Source organism: Oncorhynchus mykiss, chromosome 9 (assembly GCF_013265735.2).
Source record: "Oncorhynchus mykiss isolate Arlee chromosome 9, USDA_OmykA_1.1, whole genome shotgun sequence".
In the NCBI taxonomy this organism is placed as follows: Eukaryota; Metazoa; Chordata; class Actinopteri; order Salmoniformes; family Salmonidae; genus Oncorhynchus; species Oncorhynchus mykiss.
In genome coordinates, this window is record NC_048573.1 from 10,177,055 (window position 1) to 10,197,275 (window position 20,221).

Sequence of the window (20,221 nt, forward strand, 5' to 3'; positions counted from 1 at the left end):
TAGGTAGTTGTGGAATTGTTAGATTACTTGATATTACTGCACTGTCAGAACTAGAAGCACAAGTATTTCGCTACACTCGCAGTAACATCTGCTAACCATGTGACCAGTAACATCTGCTAACCATGTGACCAATAACATCTGCTAACCATGTGACCAATAACATCTGCTAACCATGTAACCAATAACATCTGCTAACCATGTGTATGTGACCAATAACATCTGCTAACCATGTGACCAATAACATCTTCTAACCATGTGACCAATAACATCTGCTAACCATGTGACCAATAACATCTGCTAACCATGTGACCAATAACATCTGCTAACCGTGTGTATGTAACCAATAACATCTGCTAACCATGTGACCAATAACATCTGCTAACCATGTGACCAATAACATCTGCTAAATATGTGTATTTGATCAATAACATCTGCTAACCATGTGTATGTGACCAATAACATCTGCTAACCATGTGTATGTGACCAATAACATCTGCTAACCATGTGTATGTGACCAATAACATTTGATTTGAGAGGAGGGGAGGGGAGAAGAGGGGAGGGGAGAAGAGGGGAGGGGAGAAGAGGGGAGGGGAGAAGAGAGGAGGGGAGAAGAGGGGAGGGGAGAAGAGGGGAGGGGAGAGGAGGGGAGGGGAGAGGAGGGGAGGGGAGAGGAGGGGGGGAGAAGAGGGGGGGAGAAGAGAGGAGGGGAGAAGAGAGGAGGGGAGAAGAGAGGAGGGGAGAGGAGAGGAGGGGAGAGGAGGGGGGGGGAGAAGAGAGGAGGGGAGAGGAGGGGGGAGAAGAGGGGAGGGGAGAAGAGGGGGGGAGAAGAGGGGAGGGGAGAAGAGGGGAGGGGAGAAGAGGGGAGGGGAGAGGAGGGGGGGGGAGAGGAGGGGGGGGGAGAAGAGAGGAGGGGAGAGGAGGGGGGGAGAAGAGGGGAGGGGAGAAGAGGGGAGGCGGAGAGGCCTTGAAACGGATTCAGAAGCAGTCTAGTAGCCCGTCAAATAATGAATGTTGGAATAACGGTCGACTGTGTCAGAGGGAAAACGACATCTATTATTAAGACATCTGAGTCTTCAATGAGAAAGCCCTCGCTCTAACTGACCTCTCTCCCTCGTTCACTCTTCGCATTTCTGTCTCCCTCTCTCTCTATCCGTCTCGCGCCCCCCTCCCCCTCTCTCTATCCGTCTCGCGCCCCCCTCCCCCTCCCCCTCTCTCTATCCGTCTCGCGCGCCCCCCCCCCCATCCCTCTCTCGCTCTGGTTCAAAAACTAGCTAGCTATAGAACTCATTAAACCAATCCCTCTCTAGTTCAGTCTCTTTGGGTAAATCTCATCTTCACCCCCGTGTCCTCTTTTCAAAACTATAAATAAAATACTTACAAAAAGGAATGGCTGTTTCTGCTTACGATTTTTGTGAAAGTAACTAGACTCAAAAAGTTACAAGCAAATAAAAAGAGAAAGGAATGCGTCTTAAAAGACGTTTGTTTCTGTCGGAGAAAAGTTTACAGTTACCACGGAAACCAAAGAGCACCTGACGACAGAAGTTTATATTAACTGAAAAAACTAAGAAGAGAAAAAAAAGGTGTTTTATATATAAAATAACACACACACACACAACGTAGTACCCTACGGATTGCATCAAAGGATATAGAGAGGAAGTTGGAGTGGTAGGATAGCTTAATGACAGAGGGGGTGAGAGCTAAGAGATGTGACTGTGAGAAACTGTTAGGGTTAAAGCGCTGAATCCATTCAGTCGACCGGTCGAATGTCTGGACAATAGGCTGTTGGTCGACCGAGATTTCTTCAGTCGAGCAATAGCAAAAAATACATATAATTTCCTGTCTGAGTGGACTAAATCGCTTGTGGAGGCGATGGGGAAGGCAGTCCATCACTGAGACTGAAATTGTGCACTGAACAAAAATGAACATGTAACAAATTCAAAGATTTTACTGAGGTATAGCCCATATATGGAATTCAGTTAAATGAGAAAAAAAAGGCCCTAATCTATGGATTTCACATGACTGGGAATAGAGCTATGCATCAGTTGGTTACAGATACCTTGGGCGTGAATCAGAAAACCAGTCAGTACGTGGTGTGACCACCATTTGCCTCACGCAGGGTGACAAATCTCCTTCACATAGAGTTGATCAGGCTGTTGATTGTGATCTGTAGAATGTTGTCCCACTCCTCTTCAATGGCTGTGTGAAGTTGCTGGATATTGGCGGGAACTGGAACACGCTGTCATACAGGTCGATCCAGAGCATCCCAAACATGCTCAACGGGGGACAGTAGCAGTTAAAAGTTTGGACACCTACTCATTCAAGGGTTAATTTATTGTAGAATAATCAAAACTATGAAAATGACACATATGGAATCATGAAGTAACCAAAAAAAAGATTCTAGGGTAGCCTGTGTATGGTGTCTCGTTCTACACAAATCCGTTCACCTACTCTGCGTCACAAAGACACGGCGGTTGGAATCAAATCTCTCAAATTTGGAGTCATCAGACCAAAAGGACAGATTTCCACCAGTCTAATGTCCATCGCTCCTGCTTCTTGGCCCAAGCAAGTCTCTTCTTATTGGTGTCCTTTAGTAGTGTTTTTTTTTTGCAGCAACAATTCAATCAAGAAGCCCAGATTCACAGTCTCCACTGAACAGTTGATGTTGAGATGTGTCTGTTACTTCACTCTGTGAAGCATTTATTTGGGCTGCAAGCTGAAGTGCACTTAACTCTAATGAACGTATCCTCTGCAGGAGAGGTAGCTATGGGTCTTCCTTTCCTGTGGCGGTCCTCATGAGAGAAACAGTTTCTTCATAGTGATTGATTGTTTTTGCGACTGCACTTGAAGAAACGTAAGTTATCGAAATGTTCTGCAATGGACTGACCTTCATGTCTTAAAGTGATGAACTGTCATTTCTCTTTGCTTATTTGAGCTGTTCTTGACATAATATGGACTTGGTATTTTACCAAATAGGGCTTTCTTCTGTTTACCACCCCTACCTTGTCACAGCACAACTGATTGGTGCAAAAGCATTAAGGAAAGAAATTCCACATATGAACTTTTAAGGCATGCCTGTTAATTGCAATGCATTCCAGGGGACTACCTCATGAAGCTGATTTAAAGAATGCCATGAGTATGCAAAGTTAGTTTCGATGTCCTCCCTACTATTCTAAAATGTTGAAAAAGGTAAAAATAAAAGATCCTGAAATGAGTCTGTGTGTCCAAACTTTTGACAGGTACTGTATGTCTGGTGAGTATGCAGGTCATGGAAGAACTGGAACATTTTCAGCTTCCAGGAATCGTGTTCAGATCCTTGCGACATGGGACCTTGTATTATCATGCTGAAACATGAGGTGATGGCGGAGGTTGAATGGCACGACAATGGGCCTCAGGATCTCGATACGGTATCTGTGTATTCAAATTGCCAAAGATAAAATGCAATTGCGTTCATTGGCCATAGCTTATGCCTGCCCATACCACAACCACCACCATGGGGCGCAATGTTGACATCAGCAAACGAGACACCATACACAGGGTCTGCCATCTGCCTGGTACATTTGAAACCGGGATTCATCCGTGAAGAGGCACACTTTCTCCAGCGTGCTCCATCGAAGGTGAACATTTTCCCACTGAAGTCGTTTACAATGCTGAACTGCAGTCAGGTCAAGACCCCGGTAAGGACAAAAGACCACACAAATGAGCTTCCCGGGGCCGGTTTCTGATCGTTTGTGCAGATATTCTTAGGGTTGTGAAAACCAACACTTTCATCAGCTGTCCGTCCAGGTGACTGGTCTCAGACGATCCCGCAGGTGAAGAAGCCGCATGTGGAGGTCCTGGGCTGGCTTGGTTACAGGTGGTCTGTGGTTGTGAGGCCGGTTGGGCGTACAAATGTTCTAAAAGAACATTGTAGGCGGCTTATGGTAAAGAAACATTCCATTCTCTGGCAACAGCTCTGGTAGACATTCCGGCAGTCAGAATACCAATTGCACGCTTCCTTAAAACATCTGTGGCATTGTATTGTGACATAACTGCACATTTTAGAGAGTGGCCTTTTATTGTTCCCAGCACAAGGTGCACCTGTGTAATGATCGTGTTGTTTAATGAGTTTGATATACCACACCTGTCAGGTGGATGGATTATCTTGGCAAAGGAGAAGTGCTCACTAACAGGGATGTAAACAGATTTGTGCTAAAAACCCGTTAGAAATAAGCTTGTTGTGCGTATGGAACATTTCTGGGATCTTTGTATTCGGCTCATGAAAAATGGGACCAACACTTTACATGTCGCGTTTATATTTCGTTCAATGTAGCTTGTTTGCCGGGAGGTGCGACAGTGTGTGTGTGTGTGTGTGTGTGTGTGTGTGTGTGTGTGTGTGTGTGGTAGTGAAGGGGGGGGCGGGTAATGGTGTTGCCACTGTGGCAGAACTACCGATGACCTGTACGATGACAACCCCAACACACACACACACACACACACGTTGGTGTACGAATCTGTACGACAGGGTCGATGATGCAGCCACAATGACTCACTGTTAGTGACGCTGATCTAAACTCTTACACACACACACACACACACACCTCTATCGATTAGTAACGGACGTTTACTCCAGATGAAAAATACCATGCATTTCCCCAGAAGGCAGAAAGGAAAGAGGGAGGGAGAGAAGAGAGCTGGTCAGTGGTGCGAGTCAGACACCTACTTTATAAAAAGCTATTATTACCACAGGGCCAATATGCTAAACAAGAACGAGGGGTTCACAATCCATTCTAGAACGAGGGGTTCACAATCCATCCACACAGACTCTCACACACACAGACTCTCAGACACACAGACACTCACACACACAGACTCTCAGACACACAGACACTCACACACACAGACTCTCAGACACTCAGACACACAGACACTCAGACAGACAGACAGACACTCAGACACTCAGACAGACAGACACTCAGACAGACAGACACTCAGACAGACAGACACTCAGACAGACAGACACTCAGACAGACAGACAGACACTCAGACAGACAGACAGACACTCAGACAGACAGACAGACACTCAGACAGACAGACAGACACTCAGACAGACAGACAGACACTCAGACAGACAGACAGACACTCAGACAGACAGACAGACAGACACTCAGACAGACACTCAGACAGACACTCAGACAGACACTCAGACAGACACTCAGACAGACACTCAGACAGACACACTCAGACAGTCTGAGTGTCTGTCTGTCTGTCTGTCTGAGTGTCTGTCTGTCTGTCTGTCTGAGTGTCTGTCTGTCTGTCTGTCTGAGTGTCTGTCTGTCTGTCTGTCTGAGTGTCTGTCTGTCTGTCTGTCTGAGTGTCTGTCTGTCTGTCTGTCTGTCTGAGTGTCTGTCTGTCTGTCTGTCTGTCTGTCTGTCTGAGTGTCTGTCTGTCTGTCTGTCTGTCTGAGTGTCTGTCTGTCTGTCTGTCTGAGTGTCTGTCTGTCTGTCTGTCTGAGTGTCTGTCTGTCTGTCTGTCTGTCTGTCTGTCTGTCTGTCTGTCTGTCTGTCTGTCTGTCTGTCTGTCTGTCTGTCTGTCTGTCTGTCTGTGTGTGTGTCTGTCTGTCTGAGTGTCTGTGTGTCTGTCTGTCTGAGTGTCTGTGTGTCTGTCTGTCTGAGTGTCTGTGTGTCTGTCTGTCTGTCTGTGTGTCTGTCTGAGTGTCTGTGTGTCTGTCTGTCTGAGTGTCTGTCTGTCTGAGTGTCTGTCTGTCTGAGTGTCTGTCTGTCTGAGTGTCTGTCTGTCTGAGTGTCTGTCTGTCTGAGTGTCTGTCTGTCTGAGTGTCTGTCTGTCTGAGTGTCTGTGTGTCTGAGTGTCTGTGTGTCTGAGTGTCTGTGTGTCTGAGTGTCTGTGTGTCTGAGTGTCTGTGTGTCTGAGTGTCTGTGTGTCTGAGTGTCTGTCTGTCTGAGTGTCTGTCTGTCTGAGTGTCTGAGAGTCTGAGTGTCTGTCTGTCTGAGTGTCTGAGAGAGTCTGTGTGTCTGAGAGAGTCTGTGTGTGTGTGAGAGTCTGTGTGTGTGTGAGAGTCTGTGTGTGTGTGAGAGTCTGTGTGTGTGTGAGAGTCTGTGTGTGTGTGAGAGTCTGAGTGTCTGTCTGTCTGTCTGTCTGTGTGTGTGTCTGTCTGTCTGTGTGTCTGTGTGTCTGTCTGTCTGAGTGTCTGTGTGTCTGTCTGTCTGAGTGTCTGTGTGTCTGTGTGTCTGTCTGTCTGTCTGTCTGTCTGAGTGTCTGTGTGTCTGTCTGAGTGTCTGAGTGTCTGTCTGTCTGAGTGTCTGTCTGTCTGAGTGTCTGTCTGTCTGAGTGTCTGTCTGTCTGAGTGTCTGTCTGTCTGAGTGTCTGTCTGTCTGTGTGTGTGTGAGAGTCTGTGTGTGTGTGAGAGTCTGTGTGTGTGTGAGAGTCTGTGTGTGTGTGAGAGTCTGTGTGTGTGTGAGAGTCTGTGTGTGTGTGAGAGTCTGTGTGTGTGTGAGAGTCTGTGTGTGTGTGAGAGTCTGTGTGTGTGTGAGAGTCTGTGTGTGTGTGAGAGTCTGTGTGTGTGTGAGAGTCTGTGTGTGTGTGAGAGTCTGTGTGTGTGTGAGAGTCTGTGTGTGTGTGAGAGTCTGTGTGTGTGTGAGAGTCTGTGTGTGTGAGAGAGTCTGTGTGTGTGTGAGAGTCTGTGTGTGTGTGAGAGTCTGTGTGTGTGTGAGAGTCTGTGTGTGTGTGAGAGTCTGTGTGTGTGTGAGAGTCTGTGTGTGTGTGAGAGTCTGTGTGTGTGTGAGAGTCTGTGTGTGTGTGAGAGTCTGTGTGTGTGTGAGAGTCTGTGTGTGTGTGAGAGTCTGTGTGTGTGTGAGAGTCTGTGTGTGTGTGAGAGTCTGTGTGTGTGTGAGAGTCTGTGTGTGTGTGTGAGAGTCTGTGTGTGTGTGTGAGAGTCTGTGTGTGTGTGTGAGAGTCTGTGTGTGTGTGTGAGAGTCTGTGTGTGTGTGTGAGAGTCTGTGTGTGTGTGTGAGAGTCTGTGTGTGTGTGTGAGAGTCTGTGTGTGTGTGTGAGAGTCTGTGTGTGTGTGTGAGAGTCTGTGTGTGTGTGTGAGAGTCTGTGTGTGTGTGAGAGTCTGTGTGTGTGTGAGAGTCTGTGTGTGTGTGTGAGAGTCTGTGTGTGTGTGTGAGAGTCTGTGTGTGTGTGAGAGTCTGTGTGTGTGTGAGAGTCTGTGTGTGTGTGAGAGTCTGTGTGTGTGTGAGAGTCTGTGTGTGTGTGAGAGTCTGTGTGTGTGTGAGAGTCTGTGTGTGTGTGAGAGTCTGTGTGTGTGTGAGAGTCTGTGTGTGTGTGAGAGTCTGTGTGTGTGTGAGAGTCTGTGTGTGTGTGAGAGTCTGTGTGTGTGTGAGAGTCTGTGTGTGTGTGAGAGTCTGTGTGTGTGTGAGAGTCTGTGTGTGTGTGAGAGTCTGTGTGTGTGTGTGAGAGTCTGTGTGTGTGTGTGAGAGTCTGTGTGTGTGTGTGAGAGTCTGTGTGTGTGTGTGAGAGTCTGTGTGTGTGTGTGAGAGTCTGTGTGTGTGTGTGAGAGTCTGTGTGTGTGTGTGAGAGTCTGTGTGTGTGTGTGAGAGTCTGTGTGTGTGTGTGAGAGTCTGTGTGTGTGTGTGAGAGTCTGTGTGTGTGTGTGAGAGTCTGTGTGTGTGTGTGAGAGTCTGTGTGTGTGTGTGAGAGTCTGTGTGTGTGTGTGAGAGTCTGTGTGTGTGTGAGAGTCTGTGTGTGTGTGAGAGTCTGTGTGTGTGTGAGAGTCTGTGTGTGTGTGAGAGTCTGTGTGTGTGTGAGAGTCTGTGTGTGTGTGAGAGTCTGTGTGTGTGTGAGAGTCTGTGTGTGTGTGAGAGTCTGTGTGTGTGTGAGAGTCTGTGTGTGTGTGAGAGTCTGTGTGTGTGTGAGAGTCTGTGTGTGTGTGAGAGTCTGTGTGTGTGTGAGAGTCTGTGTGTGTGTGAGAGTCTGTGTGTGTGTGAGAGTCTGTGTGTGTGTGAGAGTCTGTGTGTGTGTGAGAGTCTGTGTGTGTGTGAGAGTCTGTGTGTGTGTGAGAGTCTGTGTGTGTGTGAGAGTCTGTGTGTGTGTGAGAGTCTGTGTGTGTGTGAGAGTCTGTGTGTGTGTGAGAGTCTGTGTGTGTGTGAGAGTCTGTGTGTGTGTGAGAGTCTGTGTGTGTGTGAGAGTCTGTGTGTGTGTGAGAGTCTGTGTGTGTGTGAGAGTCTGTGTGTGTGTGAGAGTCTGTGTGTGTGTGAGAGTCTGTGTGTGTGTGAGAGTCTGTGTGTGTGTGAGAGTCTGTGTGTGTGAGAGTCTGTGTGTGTGAGAGTCTGTGTGTGTGAGAGTCTGTGTGTGTGAGAGTCTGTGTGTGTGAGAGTCTGTGTGTGTGAGAGTCTGTGTGTGTGAGAGTCTGTGTGTGTGAGAGTTTGTGTGTGTGAGAGTCTGTGTGTGTGAGAGTCTGTGTGTGTGAGAGTCTGTGTGTGAGAGAGTCTGTGTGTGAGAGAGTCTGTGTGTGTGAGAGTCTGTGTGTGTGAGAGTCTGTGTGTGTGAGAGTCTGTGTGTGAGAGTCTGTGTGTGTGAGAGTCTGTGTGTGTGAGAGTCTGTGTGTGTGAGAGTCTGTGTGTGTGAGAGTCTGTGTGTGTGAGAGTCTGTGTGTGTGAGAGTCTGTGTGTGTGAGAGTCTGTGTGTGTGAGAGTCTGTGTGTGTGAGAGTCTGTGTGTGTGAGAGTCTGTGTGTGTGAGAGTCTGTGTGTGTGAGAGTCTGTGTGTGTGAGAGTCTGTGTGTGTGAGAGTCTGTGTGTGTGAGAGTCTGTGTGTGTGAGAGTCTGTGTGTGTGAGAGTCTGTGTGTGTGAGAGTCTGTGTGTGTGAGAGTCTGTCAGTCAGTCAGTCAGTCGGGCTCGACATTAATGTTTGTTCTAGTCCATGAAAAGCAAAAACATTTTCCGGAAAACAAGACTATCGGTTTAATGCAGACAGAAAGTATTCACACCTTTTAACTTTTCCACGTGTTGTTGTGTTACAAAGTGGGATTCAGTTGAGATGGTGTCACTGACCTACACAAAATACCTCATGAGGTCAAAGTGGAATTTTGTTTGTAGAACATTTTTAGAAATTAAACGACTCAAAGCTGAAGTGTCTTGAGTCAATACGTACTCAACCCCTTTGTTATGGCAAGCCTGAATAAGTTCAAGAGTAACAATGTGCTTAAGAAATCACATAATAAATTGCATGGACTCATCCAGTCTCCAATAATATGGGTAAAATTATTTTTGTATAACTGCGACATCTCTGTACCCGACACATGCAGCAGGGTAGCCTAGTGGTTAGAGTGTAGAGGCGGCAGGGTAGCCTAGTGGTTAGAGTGTAGAGGCGGCAGGGTAGCCTAGTGGTTAGAGTGTAGAGGCGGCAGGGTAGCCTAGTGGTTAGAGTGTAGAGGCGGCAGGGTAGCCTAGTGGTTAGAGTGTAGAGGCGGCAGGGTAGCCTAGTGGTTAGAGTGTAGAGGCGGCAGGGTAGCCTAGTGGTTAGAGTGTAGAGGCGGCAGGGTAGCCTAGTGGTTAGAGTGTAGGGGCGGCAGGGTAGCCTAGTGGTTAGAGTGTAGAGGCGGCAGGGTAGCCTAGTGGTTAGAGTGTAGAGGCGGCAGGGTAGCTTAGTGGTTAGAGTGTAGAGGCGGCAGGGTAGCCTAGTGGTTAGAGTGTAGAGGCGGCAGGGTAGCCTAGTGGTTAGAGTGTAGAGGCGGCAGGGCTGCCTAGAGTGTAGAGGCGGCAGGGTAGCCTAGTGGTTAGAGTGTAGAGGCGGCAGGGTAGCCTAGTGGTTAGAGTGTAGAGGCGGCAGGGTAGCCTAGTGGTGAGAGTGTAGAGGCGGCAGGGTAGCCTAGTGGTTAGAGTGTAGAGGCGGCAGGGTAGCCTAGTGGTTAGAGTGTAGAGGCGGCAGGGTAGCCTAGTGGTTAGAGTGTAGAGGCGGCAGGGTAGCCTAGTGGTTAGAGTGTAGAGGCGGCAGGGTAGCCTAGTGGTTAGAGTGTAGAGGCGGCAGGGTAGCCTAGTGGTTAGAGTGTAGAGGCGGCAGGGTAGCCTAGAGTGTAGAGGCGGCAGGGTAGCCTAGTGGTTAGAGTGTAGAGGCGGCAGGGTAGCCTAGTGGTTAGAGTGTAGAGGCGGCAGGGTAGCCTAGTGGTTAGAGTGTAGAGGCGGCAGGGTAGCCTAGTGGTTAGTGTAGAGGTGGCAGGGTAGCCTAGTGGTTAGAGTGTAGAGGCGGCAGGGTAGCCTAGTGGTTAGAGTGTAGAGGCGGCAGGGTAGCCTAGAGTGTAGAGGCGGCAGGGTAGCCTAGAGTGTAGAGGCGGCAGGGTAGCCTAGTGGTTAGAGTGTAGAGGCGGCAGGGTAGCCTAGTGGTTAGAGTGTAGAGGCGGCAGGGTAGCCTAGTGGTTAGAGTGTAGAGGCGGCAGGGTAGCCTAGTGGTTAGAGTGTAGAGGCGGCATGGTAGCCTATTGGTTAGAGTGTAGAGGCGGCAGGGTAGCCTAGTGGTTAGAGTGTAGAGGCGGCAGGGTAGCCTAGTGGTTAGAGTGTAGAGGCGGCAGGGTAGCCTAGTGGTTAGAGTGTAGAGGCGGCAGGGTAGCCTAGTGGTTAGAGTGTAGAGGCGGCAGGGTAGCCTAGTGGTTAGAGTGTAGAGGCGGCAGGGTAGCCTAGTGGTTAGAGTGTAGAGGCGGCAGGGTAGCCTAGTGGTTAGAGTGTAGAGGCGGCAGGGTAGCCTAGTGGTTAGAGTGTAGAGGCGGCAGGGTAGCCTAGTGGTTAGAGTGTAGAGGCGGCAGGGTAGCCTAGTGGTTAGAGTGTAGAGGCGGCAGGGTAGCCTAGTGGTTAGAGTGTAGAGGTGGCAGGGTAGCCTAGTGGTTAGAGTGTAGAGGCGGCAGGGTAGCCTAGTGGTTAGAGTGTAGAGGCGGCAGGGTAGCCTAGTGGTTAGAGTGTAGAGGCGGCAGGGTAGCCTAGTGGTTAGAGTGTAGAGGCGGCAGGGTAGCCTAGTGGTTAGAGTGTAGAGGCTGCAGGGTAGCCTAGTGGTTAGAGCGTTGGGACTTCGAATCCCCGAGCTGCCCCCGAACAAGGCTAACTGCCTGTTAACCCACTGTTCCTAGGCCGTCATTGAAAATAATAATTTGTTCTTAACTGACTTGCCTAGTAAAGTAAAGGTAAAATAAATAAAAGTCAAGTACTGAATTTCAAGCACAGATTCAAACCACAAAGACAAGGGAGGTCTTTCCAATGCCTCGCAAAGGGCACCCATTGGTAGAACAAAAACCAAGCAGGGATTTCAACATGAGGCCAATGTTGACTTTATAAACAGGTAAGAGTTTAATGGCTGTGATATCAGAAAACTGAGGATGAAATCAACAACATTGCACAATACTAAGCTAAATGACAGTGTGAAATAAAGGAAGTCTGTACAGAACAAAAAAATGTTACAAAACACACATCCTGTTTGCAACATGACACTTAATACTGCAATGTGGCTAAGAAATTAACTTTATGTCCTGAATACAAAGTGTTACGTTTGGGGCAAATCTAACACAACACGTCACCGAGTACCACGCGTCATATTTTCAAACATGGTGCTGGCTGCATCAGACAACGACCAGGGAGTTTATTTTAGGATAAAGGGAAACAGAATACAGTTATAGCCACAGGCAAAATCCTAGAGGAAAACCCGGTTCAGTCGGCTTTCCACCAGACCTTAAAACACGAGGCCAAATCTACACAGGAGGTGCTTACCAAGACGACATTGAATGTTCCTGAGAAGCCTGATCACTTAAAATCAGCTTGAAAATCTATGGCATGTCTTGAAAAGGGCTGTCTAGCCATGATCAACTTGACAGAGATGTAAGAACCTTTAAAAGAAATGGGCAAATATTGTACAATCCAGGTGGGCAAAGTTCTTTAAGAGACGAGGACAAAAAGACTCTGTAATCGCCGCCAAAAGGTGCTTCTACAAAGCATTGACTCAGGAGTGTGAATACCAATGTAAATTAGATATCTGTATTTATTATGCAATACATTTGCTCACATTTCTAGAAACGTGTTTTCACTTTGCTATTATGGGGTAATTAATGTGTGTAAGAAGCGTGAGAAAATAGATTTTTATCCATTTTCAATTCAGGCCGTGACAAAATGTGAGAAAATGCAATACTTTCTGAACGCTCTGTTAGTTGTCCGAACGGACAAGTAAAAAAAATAATAAAAATATCAAACAATTACGCCGATCAGCAATGGATCAGAGAGGCCAACATTAGAATATTCAAAACCATTCTTATATGTGTACATTAAACAAGCCTACAGGTCAAAGTGTAGGTGAGATGCCTATTGGCCACAGCCTCGCGCCCAATAAAACTTTAAATGAGACTTAATTACATATAGGCATCACCCACCGTCAATATTTTGAAACGATTTAAACAAACTTAACGGTTTAAAACCTGGGCATTTTATGAAGCAAGTCTAACCTTGTTTCAAAGTAGCCTAGACAAAATACGACCGCAGAAATTAAGGAATTATTTTATAAAATATGCCATAAAACACAATATGCCAGCATTTCTCTCATGATCTAGTTGTTTCCAAATCAACTTTCTTTTACTGTCCAGCTGCCAAAGGCATAACCCTCGTCATATTAATAACCCTAGTTAATGACAACCCTGGTCATATTAATAACCCTAGTTAATGACAACCCTCGTCATATTAATAACCCTAGTTAATGACAACCCTCGTCATATTAATAACCCTAGTTAATGACAACCCTCGTCATATTAATAACCCTAGTTAATGACAACCCTCGTCATATTAATAACCCTAGTTAATGACAACCCTGGTCATATTAATAACCCTAGTTAATGACAACCCTCGTCATATTAATAACCCTAGTTAATGACAACCCTCGTCATATTAATAACCCTAGTTAATGACAACCCTCGTCATTAATAACCCTAGTCAATGGCAATCCGTCATATTAATAACCCTAGTTAATGACAACCCTGGTCATATTAATAACCCTAGTTAATGACAACCCTGGTCATATTAATAACCCTAGTTAATGACAACCCTCGTCATATTAATAACCCTAGTTAATGACAACCCTCGTCATATTAATAACCCTAGTTAATGACAACCCTCGTCATATTAATAACCCTAGTTAATGACAACCCTCGTCATATTAATAACCCTAGTTAATGACAACCCTGGTCATATTAATAACCCTAGTTAATGACAACCCTGGTCATATTAATAACCCTAGTTAATGACAACCCTGGTCATATTAATAACCCTAGTTAATGACAACCATCATATTAATAACCCTAGTTAATGACAACCATCATATTAATAACCCTAGTTAATGACAACCATCATATTAATAACCCTAGTTAATGACAACCATCATATTAATAACCCTAGTTAATGACAACCATCATATTAATAACCCTAGTTAATGACAACCATCATATTAATAACCCTAGTTAATGACAACCATCATATTAATAACCCTACTTAATGACAACCATCATATTAATAACCCTACTTAATGACAACCATCATATTAATAACCCTAGTTAATGACAACCATCATATTAATAACCCTACTTAATGACAACCATCATATTAATAACCCTAGTCAATGACAACCCGTCATATTAATAACCCTAGTCAATGACAACCCGTCATATTAATAACCCTAGTTAATGACAACCCTAGTCATATTAATAACCCTAGTTAATGACAACCCTCGTCATATTAATAACCCTAGTTAATGACAACCCTCGTCATATTAATAACCCTAGTTAATGACAACCCTCGTCATATTAATAACCCTAGTTAATGACAACCCTAGTCATATTAATAACCCTAGTTAATGACAACCCTCGTCATATTAATAACCCTAGTTAATGACAACCATCATATTAATAACCCTAGTTAATGACAACCATCATATTAATAACCCTAGTCAATGACAATCCGTCATATTAATAACCCTAGTTAATGACAACCCTGGTCATATTAATAACCCTAGTTAATGACAACCCTGGTCATATTAATAACCCTAGTTAATGACAACCCTGGTCATATTAATAACCCTAGTTAATGACAACCCTCGTCATATTAATAACCCTAGTTAATGACAACCCTCGTCATATTAATAACCCTAGTTAATGACAACCCTCGTCATATTAATAACCCTAGTTAATGACAACCCTCGTCATATTGAGCTTAGACAAGTAAAGAAATGTCCTACTTGTCAAAAGGACTAAAACATGTTTTATGTCAAGCCCTGGTGTGTGTGTGTGTGTGTGTGTGTGTGTGTGTGTGTGTGCATTCTGCTGGGCTGGGCCAGCCTGGAGCTCAAAGACTGGGTGTTTTAAGATAAGGGCACCTCATCATTCCTGTACAGCCCACCACACCTCGTGTCCACCCTGCCATTGAGTATGCAATATGCGTCTCTAGATTATTGTGCTTGGCGACCTCCATTAGTCAGTTTAAACCTACACTCCAACACATGATAACAGATTCTCAGAGCTCTCCTCTATCTCCCCTCTGACACAACAGTCACAGTCAACGCTTTTCTACAGACCTTTTTTCCCCCTCCCTCTGACACTCCCGCCTTCTCTTACCCTCTTTCCATCTCTTGCTAGCTCTCAGCCTTCCTCTCTGTCGCTCTCCAGCTCCCTCATCCCCTCACGCTTTGTCCTTTTCGCCTTCTCTCTCTCTCCTCTATTCAATCCCTCTCATCCATCTCTCCTTCACTTCCCTTCTCTCCCCCATCCTCTCTCCCTCTCTCTCTCCTCTATTCATTCCCTCTCATCCATCTCTCCTTCACTTCCCTTCTCTCCCCCATCCTCTCTCCCTCTCTCTCTCCTCTATTCATTCCCTCTCATCCATCTCTCCTTCACTTCCCTTCTCTCCCCCATCCTCTCTCCCTCTCTCTCTCTCCTCCATTCATTCCCTCTCATCCATCTCTCCTTCACTTCCCTTCTCTCCCCCATCCTCTCTCTCTCTCTCCTCTATTCATTCCCTCTCATCCATCTCTCCTTCACTTCCCTTCTCTCCCCCATCCTCTCTCTCTCTCTCTCTCTCTCTCCTCTATTCATTCCCTCTCATCCATCTCTCCTTCACTTCCCTTCTCTCCACCATCCTTCTCTCTCTCTTCTATTCTCTCCCTTCCAGGGTTATTAGTTTTATTGACGACACAATCTTCTAGTAACGTCACTCAAGCAGATTGGCCCATTCTCTCTCCCCTTTGACTCACTCCCTCTCCCTTTCTTTTCATTTTCTCCCCCTCCATTCTCTCTCTCCTCCCCTACCTCTTTCTTCTAGTAACGTCACTGAGGCAGACTGGTCCATTCAGTATCTGGGACAGCAGGGAGGTGACTCAGTGTTAGTATATAGTTTAGAAACCGGGTGTTTACGGAAACTGGATGCTGACTGGTTGATAGCAGGGAGTTCTAGAACCACAATCCCAGCATCCTCCGGGTAACGCCTGTTAAAAGACATGCTCCGGAACATTGGCCACCACTAACTGTTATTTAAACCTTCCGTTTTGGGCTTGATGTGTCAATGTGTAGTTCATACATGCATACTCAATGAGAAGAATTACGGTCTTGCCTCAAATAGCAACAAAACCGCTAGTTTGAAAGCAACTTTTTTCTGGAATCTGCACCCCACTGTTTCCCCTTAATTTCCCCCCACGTGGGCCAGCCCCCTAACAATTAGAGTTCAACCAATGAGCTTCATGTGAGTGACAGCTAGCAAGAGGCACGTCAAACACAAATGGCAGAGCGAGCAATGAGGTGGTGCACATATCTGCACACAATGTGACGTAGTAAACCATTTTTGGGGGACTAATTTTAGCTTGCGAGCACTACTTTCAGAACCACTGGCTAAAAAGTCATCAGAAGTAGAGGAGAATCAAACACTGAACAAGTTCATTAGATTTATCTATATGCATCCACTGTCTCACAGCCCAGACAGTCAATTTATAAACTTAATCTCCCCTGGAAAAATAGAATCTAGACAACATTTCCCCATGCTAGTAGGCTGGCAATGCTACTTGGCTAGCAATGCTACTTGGCTAGCAATGCTACTTGGCTAGCAATGCTACTTGGCTAGCAACTTCAGAATCTCAGAACTCACTCAATGTAATAACGTTTGAATGAAAACTTTTCTTAATACATGTCGGCAACCGTTTTACGAAAGCAATAAGGCCCTGAACATATCGAGTGTAACACCCTCCAAAGGACCTTGGCTTTGCCTCGGGCATAAGAACACCCCTTAGTTGGGAGTTAGCACACAATAATCCCCAGGTTCTCGTGCCTTATTGCTTAAATATAAAAACACACACATTCACTATGCCCCCCTTTCTACATCTGAAAACCTCGCACTCTCAAGGTGGGAGACCGAACATGTGCTTAGCATAAGCATTCTATCAGTGTCCTCGCTCCTCCCAGCCAGGTAGGGGTGGTACTGGGCATGGGCAATGGAGCAGTCTCCAAGCTGGGCAATGGAGCAGTCTCCAAGCTGGGCAATGGAGCAGTCTCCAACCTGGGCAATGGAGCAGTCTCCAACCTGGGCAATGGAGCAGTCTCCAACCTGGGCAATGGAGCAGTCTCCAAGCATATCCTCCTCCATCACTCCTATATCCTCCCCCGACCTTACTGTTTTGCTTTCCATATCTCCATCCCCATCTTTTGCCCTTGGGTTGGGGGGATGGAAGCAGGCCCTCTCCCAGTCTACCCTCTCTAGAGTAACCTTGTTCAGGCTCAGGTGCAGTATAGTATAGTCAGCAGCCAGACTTCCAGACTCCCAGGAGGGCGGCCCAGTAACCTGAGTAGCCACGGCCAGGATCAGAGCACCTGAGGGGAGGCTTGAGGCGCCGGGCTGGGTGGGTGCCCTGGTTCTCTCTCTCCTGCTCATTGTCGAAGACTTCCTGTAATCTGGTTGTTTTGGTACACTGCGGCCTGCCTACACTCGCCACACACAGGAAACGACTGGGACAAACACTTCGTATAACTGGGACTGCACACACGAACGACACTTGTACATACAGTTGAAGTCGGAAGTTGACATACACCTTAGCCAAATACATTTAAAAACTCTGTTTTTAACAATTCCTGACATGTAATGCCAGGAAAAATTCCACAGTTAAAATAAAGTGGTGATCCTAAGAATGTGAAGTGTCAAAATAATAGTAGAGAGAATGATTTATTTCAGCCTTTATTTCTTTCATCACACTCCAGGTGGGTCAGAAGTTTACATACACTCAATTTGTATTTGGTAGCGTTGCCTTTAAAATTCTTTAATTTGGTTCAAATACAGTGCCTTGCCATCTATTTTGTGAAGTGCACCAGTCCCTCCTGCAGCAAAGCACCCCAACAACATGATGCTGCCACCACCGTGCATCACGGTTGGGATGGTGTTCTTGGGCTTGCAAGCCTCCCCCTTTTTCCTCCAAACATAACGATGGTCATTATCGCCAAACAGTTCAGTTTTTGTTTCATCAGACCAGAGGACATTTTTCCAAAAAGTACGATCTTTGTCCCCATGTTCAGTTGCAAACCGTAGTCTGGCTTTGCACTTTTTTCACCAAAGTACGTTCATCTCTAGGAGACAGAACGCGTCTCCTTCCTGAGCAGTATGACAGCTGAGTGGTCCCATGGTGTTTATACTTACGTACTGTCCCTATTGTTTGTACAGATGAACGTGGTACCTTCAGGAATTTGGAAATTGCTCCCAAGGATGAACCAGACTTGTGGAGGTCTACAATATTTTTCTGAGGTCTTGGCTGATTTCTTTTGATTTTCCCATGATGTCAAGCAAAGAGGCACTGAGTTTGAAGGAAGGCCTTGAAATACATCCATAGGTACACCTCAAATTGACTCAAATGATGTCAATTAGCCTAGCAGAAGCTTTTAAAGCCATGACATAATTTTCTGGAATTTTCCAAGCTGTGTAAAGGCACAGTCAACTTAGTGTATGTAAACGTCTGACCCACTGGAATTGTGATACAGTGAATCATAGGTGAAATAATCCATCTGTAAACAATTGTTGGAAATATGCCTTGTGTCATGCACGAAGTAGACGTCCTAAACGACTTGCCAAAACTATAGTTTATTAACAAGACATTTGTGGAGTAGTTGAAAAACGAGTTTTAATGACTCCAACCTAAGTGTATGTAAACTAGTTTTAATAACTCCAACCTAAGTGTATGTAAACTAGTTTTAATAACTCCAACCTAAGTGTATGTAAACTAGTTTTAATGACTCCAACCTAAGTGTGTGTAAACTAGTTTTAATGACTCCAACCTAAGTGTATGTAAACTAGTTTTAATGACTCCAACCTAAGTGTGTGTAAACTAGTTTTAATAACTCCAACCTAAGTGTATGTAAACTAGTTTTAATAACTCCAACCTAAGTGTATGTAAACTAGTTTTAATGACTCCAACCTAAGTGTATGTAAACTAGTTTTAATGACTCCAACCTAAGTGTGTGTAAACTAGTTTTAATGGCTCCAACCTAAGTGTATGTAAACTAGTTTTAATGACTCCAACCTAAGTGTATGTAAACTAGTTTTAATGACTCCAACCTAAGTGTGTGTAAACTAGTTTTAATGGCTCCAACCTAAGTGTATGTAAACTTCCGACTTCAACTGTACATGTCCATGTACAACAGGAAAACACAGTTGATCTAGAACGATAGACTATTACATTCTGCATAACAATGTCGTCTCCCAAGGAACTGTTTCTTGGCAGAGCTGAAGAGAGAAAAGTACAGGTGAAGATCGGATACGGTATTGATACAGAGAGACAGCGAAGATGAGTGCAGGGGAGAGAGAGAAGCGAAAGAAAAGAGAGACAAGAGAGGGGAAGAGAGGGGAGAGGAGAAAAATAGGAGATAGAAGAGAGGAGAAAGAGAGGGAAGAGAGGAAAGAAAAAAGACAGACAGAGAGCGTGCTCCCTCTCACAAGGGAGAAGGAGCGATAGAAAAGCTTGACAGGTGTATAGGATAAACCCTGGGTGAAGAATTAACGGAGTATTGATACTGGGTAGTTGGACTAAAACTAAACTCGACAACACAGTGCTGGCAACCGGTCCAATCAAGACCAACACTGGAATGGAGACTGGGATAAAGCTCTCCCTCTTTCTCCCTCGTTCATTCCTTTGATCTCTCTCTCTCTCTTGCTCTCTCTCTCCATCTTTCGCCCTCTCCCCCCCTCTCTCTCCCTCCCTCTCCCTTTTTAAGTTCCCCCTCTCCTGCTCCATCTTCCTCCCTCTCCCGGTTACCCCTCTCTCTTTCTCTGGCCAGAGGACGTCTTAGAATCAACATCGTAAGAGAAAAAGAAAGCTACAAGAATGGTTGGTTACATCATCCTCGTGTGGAAATGTGCCTCTTGCTAAACTAAGGTGACAAGGTCCGGTGGCCTTTCATCACTGAGTTGAAACAGTCAAAGTAGCTGTGGTAATCATCATCAGTACAGTGGTTGTTCTCCCCTCGTCAAATAGAACATTATTACCAGGAACACATTTCAAGAGCTCAACGCAGGCCTAGACTGAATTTAAAATGGAGGCAGCTCCCTGAGAACACTATGGAAGGCATTTGGGAGTGTGTGAGTCCATGTGAGTGTGTTCGTGAGTCCGTGTGTGTGCGCGCGCGTGTGTATTTTCACTTACCTCATTGCCATACATCATAAGGTGGTGTGTAGCGATCAGAGCTTTGAAGACCACCACCCAGCTGCTATTGGCTGTCCTCTCAAATAGTGTGTCAGCCAGCTGGGGGACCGACACGTTCATCTCACTGGTGCAGTGGATCAGGTCTGGAGGAGACAGACAGAGTTAGAGAGAGAGAGACAGGACAGACAGGACAGACAGGACAGACGTGGTGAGATCAGGGCCTGTATAGATGGGGAAATCAAAGACAAGGAACGCACTCTCAGGTACACACTCACAGTGGTGTGACAGTGGAACTGCATGCAAGTTCAAAATGAAGGACAAACAGGGTCATTTCAGGAAGAGGAACACACACAACACACACACACGGGGCTGCAAGTCCAGAGACAAACACATAGTCTAGACTCGAGTGTCGACCTCCAGTCTAGACGAGTACAAACTGTGCTGTAGGTGGTAAAACTGACCCTGGACGACAACAACATGATGTTTGTTTCCAACATTCGAGCGGTTTTCCTTTCCTTGCTGTGATACTAATGAGTAGCACCATACC

At 45.8% G+C, this 20,221-nt stretch overlaps 1 protein-coding gene across 12 annotated transcripts in view; it reads right to left on the minus strand.

Moving 5' to 3' along the window:
- LOC110531425 (phosphatidylinositol-binding clathrin assembly protein) overlaps positions 1-20,221 on the minus strand; it is a 72,663-nt gene that overhangs the window by 36,432 nt on the left and 16,010 nt on the right. For all 12 annotated transcript variants that reach the window (XM_036987276.1, XM_036987285.1, XM_036987283.1 and 9 more), the window contains one exon: positions 19,675-19,817. In XM_036987276.1, coding sequence (XP_036843171.1) covers positions 19,675-19,817 — 143 coding nt within the window. The remainder of the gene's footprint in view (positions 1-19,674; positions 19,818-20,221) is intronic.